Source organism: Triticum dicoccoides, chromosome 6B (genome assembly GCF_002162155.2).
Source record: "Triticum dicoccoides isolate Atlit2015 ecotype Zavitan chromosome 6B, WEW_v2.0, whole genome shotgun sequence".
Lineage (NCBI taxonomy): Eukaryota > Viridiplantae > Streptophyta > Magnoliopsida > Poales > Poaceae > Triticum > Triticum dicoccoides.
The window spans coordinates 628491420-628504779 of NC_041391.1; the positions used below are offsets into that span (position 1 = coordinate 628491420).

At 52.3% G+C, this 13360-nt stretch overlaps 1 protein-coding gene across 1 annotated transcript; it reads right to left on the minus strand.

Annotated features, from left to right (window-relative positions):
* Window positions 1–1776: 1776 nt before the first annotated feature.
* Window positions 1777–8800, minus strand: LOC119326530 (1-aminocyclopropane-1-carboxylate oxidase 1-like). The gene is made up of 3 exons (XM_037600165.1): window positions 8582–8800; window positions 8217–8446; window positions 1777–2705 (listed from the first exon to the last, which is right to left on the minus strand). The coding sequence occupies exons 1-3, from the start codon at window positions 8711–8713 to the stop codon at window positions 2078–2080; spliced, it is 990 nt and encodes a 329-aa protein (XP_037456062.1). The 5' UTR covers window positions 8714–8800; the 3' UTR covers window positions 1777–2077.
* Window positions 8801–13360: the final 4560 nt, after the last annotated feature.

Genomic DNA, 13360 nt, shown 5'->3' on the forward strand with positions numbered 1-13360 from the left:
AGTAGCAGTAGCGAGGGGTATAAACCCGTGCTACTAGTAAGCGTCTGTGTATAAGCTTTTCCCTAGTAGTGCGTGCTTTGTACCAAACAATGCTAGACCTACGTAAACCTATGGTTCCTTCCTGGGCCTCATTCAGTTTGGAGGAAACCAAAATTTAAGATTTAGGAATAGTAGAGGAAGTTGATAGGATGACAATTGTCATCCTAAGGAATTGTCTTGCCTTGTTCATACGCATAAAAAAAGCTTTGAAGGGTGTGTAGATTTCTCCAAAAACACAGAAAATGAATAACATTCCTATGATCCTCTTACGTGTTTCCTGCAAACCGAATGCATTTATAGATATTTCCTCTGAGATCTTTGTTTCTATGCTTTTCCTGTGAAAATCCTTCAAACCAAATGAGGCCCCTAAACTAACCAGCACCCCCCCCCCCCCTTCTGAATTTCACGGTGTGGGCTTTGGCCTTTTCTTTCTTCCAACCAAACCAGGCCAACTCAGCTCCATTGTAAGTTACATAAGATTTTTTACATAGGTGTAGCAAAGCTCGCTTTGTAGTAACCGCATGCCTCGCGAAGTATGCACATATTGATCATGACACACCACTCATTCTACTCGATCGTATATGATCATGATGCATCAACTAGTTTCCAACAGTTGCATAGTACTTAGCACTCCTGCGTGTCGGCGTGATTCGACCTGATCGATGTCCACCTGATCGACATAGTTTTGTCACTTTGGGCAAAAGTAGGTGTGTCGGATCCCGTCAGTACCTGCTCCATCAAGGATGGTGCAATAAATTGTTGGCATTGCATTGGCGGAGCCATGATTTTGCGCCTTGGTATTTATTGTGAAAAAAGTGCAACAATTGATCAGTTGTTGGCATGCATAGTTAATAACTCATATTATATACCTATGTTCTTCATTTACTCGTAAACGATGTAATGATTTTGGACCGCAATAGCCAACGAACATTCTGGGTAGCATGGCATTTGTGAATGTCTTTTACGACAAGTTCTTCAAATAGACATGACAATTTCTTCAAAATCACATGACAAATTCTGGCAGACAATGGATTTGTTGTGAAAATTATTGTGTTTGCTTGAAGTAGTTGTCATACTGCCGACATATCAATTACTGTGAAAAACGTTCGTTTTGCCATGGACAGCCAGCGAATTTCGTTGAATAACATTACCATGTTTTTTTTTTGAAAACATAAAATTTCAGTAACCAGAACGCTCAGTAAATCAACTCGCTAGCAACCATGCCAGAAACAAAAATTTGTGCGAACCAACGTGTGGTTGGATGGTTGAAGGGACTGTGGTATCCACAGCCCACCAGGATTCAAATCCTGGTGCTCGCATTTATTTCTGGATTTATTTCAAGATTTTCGGCGATGCGCATTTAGTGGGAGGAGACGTTCCCGTCGACGACGAGGCGCCTACGATGACTTCGTAAATCTCAAGATGATATGTCGGCTCAGTTTTTTGGAGGTGCTCATAGGGGTAGGGTGTGCGGGTGTGCGTTTATAGAAGTGAGTGTATGCGCGCGCATATGAGCACTTGTGTCTGTACTGATGTTCAAAAGAAAAAGAAACAAAAAGTTGTTTTGAACCTAGCCGAAACATAGTGGCTTCAACCATACGGTACCCGTATTGCGCAAGCGCATGAGTAATAGAATTACATGACCGACTATAGAAATTAAACTCAAATGTGTCAAACGTCACCATGCAAACACTCCTAAGTTCACGTACCAGCATGCCATAATCCACAAAATATAAATGCCCGGAATTTAGGGGCTGTTCGGCAGTCAACTGCTCCCTGAAATTCAAGTATCTGCAGAGCACCTGTCCCCCCGCTCCGTACTTTTTACCTTCAGCTCCGCCAACTCCAGGAGCGAGAGCGTGGAGTCGGACGCCGAACAGGCCTTTAGTGCCCAGACAAGAATCTGTGAGTCGGACTTGAAAATACATTACCCATGATTTTTGATAAGCAATAAAGCTAACCGGATACATGACACGCCCAAAAGAAAATAAAACACGTCTCACAATACTCTCGTCCGGGTCCCGGCGCGTATCAGTTATCACGCGGTGGCGATGGGCGCGGCGTCTGCCTTCATGGCCTTGAACCGTGGCTCCTTGGCCTCGAACTTGTGGCGCACGTACAGGTTCATGTAGTCCTCGAACACGAACCTCGGGTACACGGCGGTGCCCTCCTCGCCCTCGTTCCTCTCAGCGGCGTCGGCAGCGCCCACGAGCGCCGGGGCCGGAAATATGACGGCGTCGGCGCCGGGGTTGTAGAATGACGCGATGGACATGCGGTTGCCGTCGGCGCGGGTGAGCACGCGGTGCATCACGCTCATGTACCGGCCGTTGGTGATGAGCTGGTCGCCGATGTTGACGACGATGGCATGGCGCATGGGCGGCACGTCCACCCAGGCCCCGTCCTTCAGGAGCTGAAGCCCGCTCACCTGGTCGTCCTGGAACAGCAGGATGACGCCGCCGGCGTCGGTGTGCGCGCGGAGGCCGTCGACCAGGTCGGGGCGTGGGCACGGCGGGTAGCTGCTGACCTTGGTGCCGAACGTCGGTCCCCTGGACCCGGCGAAGGCCCGCTTGAGATAGCCCTGCTCCAGACCCAGGTTCTCGCACAGCAGGTCCAGCACCTTCTCCGCCAGCTTCTCGATCTCGGACGCGAATTCCTTCATCACTTGTCTGCAACGACGACACGAAAAAAGTAGCTTTTGTTATCAGGTCAGGAATAACAGACAAACAAGTGTCACTTGCTAAAAAAAAGTGATTCCAATAGTGTTGGTCACTACTGTGCTTAATTTAGGATTCTGATGTGCGCAAGCAATCTTATCTCCTGTTGATATCCTAGTAGCACTACTATATCTGCTGCATTTTTTTTTTGAGCTGATGTGTCAGGAATGACTTTGTGACAGTACAAAATGTTCGAGGAGGCCTAACAATAGGCTGTAGAGGAATAGGATGCAACTCTCAATGTATTGATAGGTGCATATGCACAAGTATATATAGTACATAGGGCAAGTCATATCCTCAACTATACACAAGGAGGAGACTTGGAGTACAAGAATACATGTGCTAAATACATATCTCAACACGCCCCCGCAGTCGAAGCGACACCGTTGCTGACGCAGAGACTGGACCGGAATTCCTCGAAGGACGTCGTGGGCAAACCTTTGGTCATGATGTCGGCAAATTGTTGGGACGTGGGAACGTGCAGAACACGGACATGGCCAAGAGCCACCAGATCCCGAACAAAATGGATATCAAGCTCAATGTGCTTGGTGCGACGATGATGAACCGGGTTGGCGGAGAGGTAGACGGCGGAGATGTTGTCGCAGTAGACGACCGTGGCCTTCTCAACAGGACACGAGAGCTCGTGAAGAAGCTGACGAAGCCAGGAGCACTCAGCAACAACGTTAGCCACAGCGCGGTACTCAGCCTCGGCGCTAGACCGCGAGACGGTGGGCTGCCGCTTGGACGACCACGACACCAAGGATGGTCCAAGGAATATGCAGTAACCCGAAGTAGAACGACGGGTGTCCAGGCAACCAGCCCAGTCGGCGTCGGAGTAGGCGACCAGATCAGTGGCAGTGGAGGCGCGCAGAGTAAGACCAAGATCCATAGCACCGCGGATGTAGCGGAGAATCCGCTTAACGGCAGTCCAGTGAACATCTCGAGGAGCATGCATATGCAGGCAGACCTGCTGAACCGCGTACTGAAGCTCCGGCCGAGTGAGAGTGAGGTACTGGAGAGCACCAACAATGGACCGGTAGAAGCCAGCATCTGGAGCAGGAGTACCATCAGTAGCAGAGAGCTTGGCCTTCGTGTCGACAGGAGTGGCGGCCGGTTTGCAGTTAAGCATACCAGTACGGTCAAGGAGCTCATGAGCGTACTTCCGTTGATGTAGGAAGAAACCATCAGGACGACGCACCACCTCAACACCGAGGAAGTAGTGCAACGGACCCAAGTCCTTGATGGCAAACTCAGCACGGAGACGATCAGTAAGCCGGCAAAGGAGCTCAGAAGTGCATGCCGTCAGGATGATGTCGTCAACATAGAGCAGCAAGTACGCCGTGTCGGTGCCCTGGTGATAAACAAACGGCGAAGCATCGGAGCATGCAGAGCGGAAGCCGAGTTGGTGAAGAAACGCTGTGATGCGCTGGTACCAGGCACGAGGAGCCTGCTTGAGCTCATACAATGAGCGTGAGAGCAGACACACATGATCAGGACACGCCGGGTCAACAAACCCCGTGGGCTGCTGACAGAAGACCTTCTCCTCAAGATGACCATGCAGAAAGGCGTTGGAGACATCCATCTGATGAACTGGCCAGGCACGAGAGACCGCTAACTGTAAAACAGTGCGGATCGTCCCGGGCTTAACAACCGGGGCGAAAGTGTCGGTGAAGTCCACACCGGCGCGTTGCCGGAAACCACGAACAACCCAACGCGCCTTGTAGCGATCCAGAGTGCCGTCGGGACGAAGCTTGTGTTTGAAGACCCACTTCCCGGTGATCACGTTAGCGTGCCGGGGACGGGGAACAATCTGCCAACTCCGATTCCGCTGCAAAGCGTCGAACTCCTCCTGCATGGCGGCCATCCAGAGAGGGTCGCGGAGAGCGGCCCGAACCGAGGACGACAGCGGGGAAGGAGCAGACGTCGAGGCGGTGCAGACGTAGTCATCCGCATAGCGGGAACTCGGGCGAAAAACCCCGGTGCGCGAGCGGGTGACGGGCCCGGCCATCGAAGCAGCCGCGGGTGGCGGTGAGGCCGTGGCCTCCACGGCGTCCACGGGAGAGGCAGTGGCCTCCATGTCGTCGACGGGAGAGGCGGACCGAGCGGGAGTCGAGGCCGCGGCGTCGGGGAAGCCACCCGACGGGGCGGGCGAGGCGGGCGACTAAGGCGGGGTCGAAGCCGCGCCCCTAGAGTCCGCACCAGGGGAGGCGGCGCCAGGGGAGGGCGACCGAGCCGGCGGCCCAGCATGCGGCCCAGCATGCATGGCGGGGGATCGGGGCGATGTAGGCGGCGTCGACGGGGCTCCAGGCGACGAGGGCGCTGAGCCGGAGGAGGGAGCCGCGGAGGGCCCCGATCCGGAGGAGGGAGCCGCGGGTAGGGATGCCGGAGCACCCAAGGCCGGCAGCTGGCGACGGCGCGGAGGAGAGCCCGCCGCGGGAGGGGAAGACGGCACCACCTGTTCCTGAGCAAAGGGAAACACAAGCACATCAAAGTACACGTGTCGTGACGTGATGACACGATGAGACACAGGGTCGTAGCAGCGATAACCCTTAGTGTTGGCCGGGTAACCAAGGAAGACACATGGAACGGAACGAGGAGCTAGTTTATGAGCGGTGGTGGCGGTGGTGTTGGGGTAGCAACGGCAACCGAGAATACGGAGACCATCATAGGAGGGAGGAGTGCCATATAAGAGATGGTGAGGCGCATAGTTCCAGCGCGTACGGCATGGCCGGAGATTGAGGAGGAGGGTGGCGGTGGCGAGGGCATCGGGCCAAAACCGAGAAGGCATGTAGGCATGGAAAAGAAGGGTGCGCACACACTCATTGAGGGTGCGTAGGATGCGCTCGGCACGGCCATTCTGCTGGGAGGTGTATGGGCACGTGAGAGGAAACACGGTGCCGTGGGTGGAAAGGAGATGGCGGATGGTGAGATTGTCAAATTCTTTCCCGTTGTCGGTCTGAAGTGCGAGTATGGGTCGCCCGAACTGTGTGGAGACATAAGCATAGAATGCAATGAGAGTAGCGGCAACATCGGATTTCCTACGAAGAAAATGTCCACACAAAGTGAGAGTAATCATCCAGTATGACGAGATAATAAAGATAACCAGAATTACTGGGTACCGGAGATGTCCATACATCGCTATGAATTAACTCAAACGAAAAAGATGCAACTATGGAAGAGGATCTAAAAGGAAGGCGAACATGTTTGCGTAACCGGCAGGCTTCACATGAGTGAGTGGCCGTTTTATTACATGAAAACAAAAATCCTCTCATTATTTGACGAAGTGAAGAAGTGCTAGGATGCCCGAGACGAGCATGCCAAAGATCGACGCCGGCGGAAAAAGCTCGAGGACCACCCAGAGGTGACGGCGACTGAGCTGGGTAGAGGTCGCCGGGACTGTCATAGCGGTGAAGAACCACCCTGGTGCGAGCGTCCTTAACAGAAAAGCCAACTTCGTCAAATTCCACGGTTACGAAATTATCACGAGAAAGATTGCGAACAGAAACTAAGTTCTGAATGAGATGGGGAGAAACAATGACATTATTAAGAGAGAGAGGTCGAGAGTTAGAAGGAAAAGGTGCAGAACCAACATGAGAGATAGGAAGACCAACACCGTTGCCGATGATGATGCGAGAGGGAGTGAAAGTGGGATGAACGGAGGAGAGGTTACCTGGATGAGCGGACATATTAGCGATGGCACCGGAGTCCATGATCCAATCGCTACCACCGCCGGAGTAGGGTGGCGGCTGCTGCAGTGCCGCTAGAAGTGCCGGGTCGTAGTAGGGGGCGCCGTACGCGCCATAGGAGGGCGCGGCAGGGGGGGCGCCGTGGGCGCCGTTGGCGCCGAAAGGCGCGGCCAGAAGCGCCTGGTGGGTGCTTGGGCGGGGGCTGAGGATGCCCGGGGCGGGAGGGGGGCGCGGCACGGGCATGCTGTATGCGTGTACGACCCCCGTCCAGGGGTTGTAACCACCGGCCCAGGGTGGCGGGGGCTGCTGCTGAGGAGCCTGACCACCGCCGCCGCCACCTTTGCCTCCTCCTTGGCGGTTACCGCCGTGACCGCGGCGGCGGTTGACGCCGTTGCCACCGTTGCGAGGTGGTTGGGGCGGCTGCGGCACCGGCGCAGGGTGCGGGACAGCCGGAGGACGAGGCGCCGAGGGTGGTGTAGAGGCGCCGATGGAGAGGCCGGCGGCGAGCGCGGTGTGGATGGCGCGGGTGCGGAGGTGCTTCATCCATCGCTCCTCAAGACGAAGATAGGCCACCGCCCGCTCGTAAGTGGGGTTGGCCATGAGGGTTAGGTTGGAGGCGGCGTTGCCGAAGTCCTCGTTGAGGCCGGCGGTGAGCGTCGAGAGGAGAAGCTCATCGCCCACTTTGAACCCGACGTCATTGAGCTCGTCGGAGAGGGTCTTGAGCCAGAGACAGAAGGCGTCGATGGTGGAGTCGTTCTGGTGACACCCAAAAAATTCCTGCTGCAAAAAAACAATCCGTTGAAGCTTGTTGTCGGTGAAGAGGCCATTGATCTTGGTCCACACCGTGTAGGCATCGTCCCCATCGTGAACGACGGTGTGGAAGATGTCCGGAGAAACGGTGAGGAAGAACCACCGGATTAGGGTGGCGTCGATGGCGAGCCAGTTGGCGTCGTGGGCGCCGGCAAAGAAATTGGCGAGACCGTCCACATGATCACGAAGATTGTACTCACGGAAGAGGAGGTTGAAGTAGGTTTTCCAGGCATAGTAGTTTGCGGAGGCGTGGGAGAGGATAATGAGAACGTGATCGGAGAGGTGGATGTTGCGGATGTCGGCGGCTTGGGGCTCATCGGGCTCGGACCCGTAAGAGGAGTCGAAGGGGTTGCTAGGAGGTGCGCTGGAGGAGGAGGAGGTGCCGAGGGCCAACATGGCAGAGGGAGGGGGGTGGTGGCGCGAGATGGGATCGGGGAGGGTTTAGGGTTTGCAGGCGGGAGGCGGCTCGGGGGGAGCGGCGAGGGGAGGCAGGGAGGGTGGAGAGGTGCGGCGGGCAGGGTGGAGGCTCGGCGGGGTAGGGATGGAGGGAGGGAGGGAGGCGGCGCGGCGGCGGGGAGGCGGCGGCGCGGAACAGCAGGTGCGGCGGCGGCCTGGGGAGGCGACGGCGGCGCGGCTAAAGCTGGGGATCGAGGGTTAGGCTGATACCATGTAGAGGAATAGGATGCAACTCTCAATGTATTGATAGGTGCATATGCACAAGTATATATATAGTACATAGAGCAAGTCATATCCTCAACTATACACAAGGAGGAGACTTGGAGTACAAAAATACATGTGCTAAATACATATCTCAACATAGGCTGCCTTTGGATCGTCTCTGTACTTTTGCGACTAATTTCTGTGGAATCTGGTGCTATCCCTTGGTCTCTTATGTTATTATTAGGAGTATTAGTTAGTGACCAAGTAGCAGTAGTTCATTATTATGGAATCAGGCGTACGCGCATACCTGTAGTGGTGGTCGAGGTCGGGCAGGTCGGCGAGGTTGGAGGCGGGGAGGTGGCGGACGAAGAAGGTGCTCTCCCAGTCCACGTCCTTCACGTCGGCGCCCTTCTCGCCGGCCTCCAGCGTCCTCGCTGCGAACTCCTTAAACTGCTCCTCGCGGCACGCCGCGTAGTGCGCCTTGCTCACCCGCTCCACCTCGTCCATCAGCTCGTGCGAGATGCCATGGTTCAGCAGCTGTGCGGACACATACACCATCAGAGTCAATATATGCCAAGAATCAGGTAATCATGTCGAGAATCGTACTTATGCCTGCTTTCTAGAAAACATATATCAAGAATTGTAATAGCATTATGTGAGTGGCAGTGGCACCTCGAAGAATCCCCAGTTCTGGCAGGCGTCGTGGATGACCTCCATGGCCGCGCCCCTCTCCCCGGTCTCAAGCTTCTCCATGTTGATCACCGGGAAGTTCATCGAGACAGCAGCATTAGCAGGAATTGCCATCGCTCTCGATCTGATGTCTCTCTCCCTCTCGCACTCGCGCCGTCTGTAACTCTGTCTGCGTGTTTGTGCTGCTTATCTGAAGCAGAGAGTGCGTTGAGTGTGCGCTCTGAGACCGGTGTGGAGTGCCCAATTTATAGGCGCGCGAGAGAGAAGGCCCGCCGGATGGCACCTAACCGCAATGACCTAGCCGGGACGTAGGAGATTACGATACAACTTAATTAGTTAATTACTACTACTACTACTGCTTTGGTCAATCAATATGGAACGGGGAGCAAAGCTGTCTGGACGTACAAAACAACAGGGACGAAAACAACCGAGATATGCCCCGATCAGCGTGCGTGCGCGCCGCAACTTCGTGTAGCTTACCCTAACCAAGTTGTCTCCAAGAATATCGCTTCTTGCTAGCTAATATGCCCTGATGGAGACGGAACAGTATGATAAGTACTAGGCTGATAGTCTACGTTGGCCACTATTCTATATACCTAACCTAAGTAGGCAAGTAGCCAGTGTTGATGAACTTTGTGGCGTACGGATGTAGTTGTCCCTTACTTTACAGGTCGATATTGACAGAGATTACGCCTAGTACACCTGACCCAGGCCACATACAGTGGAGTTTTGCTGCCAACAAATACTCCCTCTGTCTCAAAATATAAGAACGTTTTTGACACTAGTACACCTGACCCAGGCCACATACAGTGGAGTTTTGCTGCCAACAAATAGTCCCTCTGTCTCAAAATATAAGAACGTTTTTAACACTACACTAGTGTCAAAAACGTTCTTATATTGCGAGACGGAGGGTGTATATGATACAACTTCAACATCGATCACTTTGACTGTTGTTGTGCTGTCTGGGGGCACTGTCGATTGTGTCGTAAACAGTGAAAAATCACTAAATTGCCCCTTTGACCAAAGTTCAGCACAAAATGGTCCTCTTTTGAAAATATTTCGTAAAATGGCCCTACCCGCATGACGCCCGCGCCCGGGGCGCCATGCTAGATAACATAACGCCCCGGTCAAAGGCGCCATGCGCGTCGGCGCTGACTGCCACGTCGGCATGGCCTTGGGCCCATGACGCCTCGGCCCAGGGCGCCATGGGCTGCACCACGACACCCCGGCCTGGGGCACCATACCTCTTCACCACATCGCCGCGAGCCCCTCTGGTCTCTGTTTTTTCTTTCTCTCCCCCCTCTGTTCTTTCCCAACAATGGCGCCCCTCAAATCTCCCCTCCCTCTCCCCACTCAAGAGCTACGGATCTGAGCCGAAGATTGGTGGATCTGGTTGCCCTTCGAATCCTCAAGGTATTCCCCTCCATTTCCCCCTTTTCTATTGGTTGAAATCTCCGCATTTGATTGATTTGGGTGAAACCCTAGTTCATCCTTTTGTTGAAATGGATAATGGATTTTTGTGTGATAATGTGGGGATTAGTGTGATTTAGGATATGTATGGCTTAGAATATGTATGATATAGGATTTTTATGAATGTGCTATGAATTTGATTAGGATATGTACGCACATATATGGTGTATGGAAGAATTAGTGCAAATATATGGTGTATGATATTGTAGAAATTTATATGCACATATATGGTGTATGGAAGAAGAATTAGCATCCAAATTTTGCGGATATTTGCAAATGACAACGGGGCTTACCATATACATTTGTAATTTGCAGGATGGCCTCTCTTATCAATCCATCGTACGATCAATTGCATCATGGAAGGTTCATGGCAGAAGAAGGAAGGGTTTTTGATCAGCTTCACCTGAGGTCGGGTTCGGTGCATGACAAGATGGAGTATGATGAGCGATACACGGAGTATATCCGGAAGACCGGGCTTCTCCCTTTCATCTCACTCGTGTCTCGTTCGATGCCGAAGATGAACCCTTGTGCGATCACGGCACTCGTTGACCGATGGTGCGCTGAGACACATACTTTTCACTTCTATGCCGGGGAGATGACTGTCACTTTGCAGGATGTGTCTCTGATCACTGGACTTCCCATCAAAGGACAACCTATTTGTTTTAGCACAGATTCTGAAGGATGGCGTGAGATTATGGTTGGACTCACAGGGAGGGAGCCAGGGGTACGAGGGAAGTCCGCCGGTGCAAGTTATCATTGGATTGTTGAACACTTTGGGGAATGTCCGGCTGATGCGGACGATCAAACAGTGCAGCAGTATACCAGGGCATACTTGCGGTATGTAGCCAGCCGGACTCTTTTCTCTGACGGCACTGGCGTCAACGCTTCCTTTATGTGGGTTAAGCTGTTTGCTGGTTGGGAGCATGGACTCAGTTGGGGTACGACGGCGTTGGCTTATTTGTATCGTCAGGTAAGTGGTTTTGCTTATAATAGTGTGTTCACCATGTAGAAATGTTCTCTAGTTTATAATGACATATTTCTTGTTTGTGTGTAGCTGGACGAGGCGTGTCGTAGGGGCGCGAATCCAAGAAACGTCGTACAGTCAAAGGAAGCCAACATCGGTGGTCTGATGCTTCTATTATCGATTTGGAGTTGGGAGCACTTGCTAGTGGGCCGGCCGACACCAAAGGGTTACGTCCCGTGGGATGATCATCATGACCCAGACCGTATGCCTACATGGGCGTATAAGTGGGACAAGGTTGAAGGTTTTGTTGGCAATTCAAAGACCATGTATTTGCACTACTGCAACGAGCTTGACATCATGACCCCGAAGCAGGTTATCTTAGTAGCGCCTTGCTTTTTCTCTTCAGTTTTTTCGGTTTTCTAAAAATCATACTAACAATGTAGATTTTTCTTAATCTTTGGTTATAGGTTACCTGGGAACCGTACGGAACGGAGGGCAACATTGGTAGGGGAGCTGGTTTTATTACTTTCGGACTTAACCCAAAGTGTCTACAGGAAGCACATTTATGGCAGATGTGTTGCCCGTTGATTTGTTATTATGCTGTTGAGTTTTATCGGCCACAACGAGGTATGACACAGTTTGGCTTATTTCAAGAGACCCCGCCGAAGTACAAGGACACTTTGCTACATTTAGATAGGTAAGTGCTTAGCACTTCAAATGCTTTCTCTATTGTATTGAGGATAGTACCGAAAATTCATTTGTCAAATGCTATGCAGATTCGACAAGATGAAGCAGAAGAGTATAAAAAAAATGGGATCGAGAGCATGACATGTATATCCAGGAATTCAAGCACAAGCTCAATAAGATTGCAGTTTTCATCATAACTTTCACACATACATAAGTTCAACCACCACATACATTGATTCCACACATACATAAGTTCATGACTTCCATTAGTTCCACACATACATAGTTCAACCACCCAAAAGATTCACGACATACATAAGTTCGACCACCCAAAAGATTCACGACATACATATGTTCCACACATACATTTGTTTCACACCCCAAGCCAATAACCGAAGCCTCGACCACCACCATCACCACGACCACGTCTTCGAGCTCCACCGTCACCACGGCCACGTCCTCGAGCTCCACCGTCACCACGGCTGTCGGTGTCAAAACCGGCGGATCTTGGGTAGGGGGTCCCGAACTGTGCATCTAAGGCTAATGGTAACAGGAGGCGGGGGACACGATGTTTACCCAGGTTCGGGCCCTCTCGATGGAGGTAATACCATACTTCCTACTTGATTGATCTTGATGATATGAGTATTAGAAGAGTTGATCTACCACGAGATCATAGAGGCTAAACCCTAGAAGCTAGCCTATGATTATGATTGTTGTTGTCCTACGGACTAAACCCTCTGGTTTATATAGACACCTTAGGGGGCTAGGGTTACACAGAGAAGGTTACAGAGAAGGAGATCTACACATCCGAATCGCCAAGCTTGCCTTCCACGCAAAGGAGAGTCCCATCCAGACACGGGACGAAGTCTTCAATCTTGTATCTTCATAGTCTAACAGTCCGGCCAAAGTATATAGTTAGGCTGTCCGAGGACCCTCTAATCCAGGACTCCCTCAGTAGCCCCTGAACCAGACTTCAATAACGATGAGTCCGGCGCGCAAATTGTCTTCGGCATTGCAAGGCGGGTTCTCCTCCGAATCCAGAGTATCTGTTGTAGCGAGCAGTGTCCAGCTTCCCATTAATGTCGTACTCCTCGGCTTCTGTGCTTTAATAATGGTTATCTCCATGTGTCAAGTGAATGCGAGAAGTCGGGGCATTTTTACATTTGCCACCCTAACCATGTAATTAAATTGTCTATTTAAAGAGATGGGGATCCTCAGATCCAAATTACACCATCCTCCCCCAGCAAGCATTCATCAGAGCGTGCCCGGAAGAAACCATCCCATCATGGCCGGCCGTCGCAGCTCCTCCTCTTGCTCCCGTAGCACTAAGCCAGGTGATTGGGAGAAGTGTTATGTCCCCCATAGCCGATTAGTAGAGTTGCAAACCAAGGGGTTTCTCCCGCGTGCATACATGGTCCTCGTCCAAGCCAGACTAGCCACCTATAATGGCAGGGAGCAAGCAGAGAGCTTTCCCAACCCATCCAAGGGGGAGCGGGTATGCCTTGTCCCTTATTTGCTGAGGGGACACGGGTTTCCAATCCACCCGTTCCTCCGCGGGCTCCTGGAGTTCTATGGCCTCTAGCTGCATAACTTCACCCCTGCCTCAGTGCTGCACATCGCAGGTTATGTTGCCCTTTGCG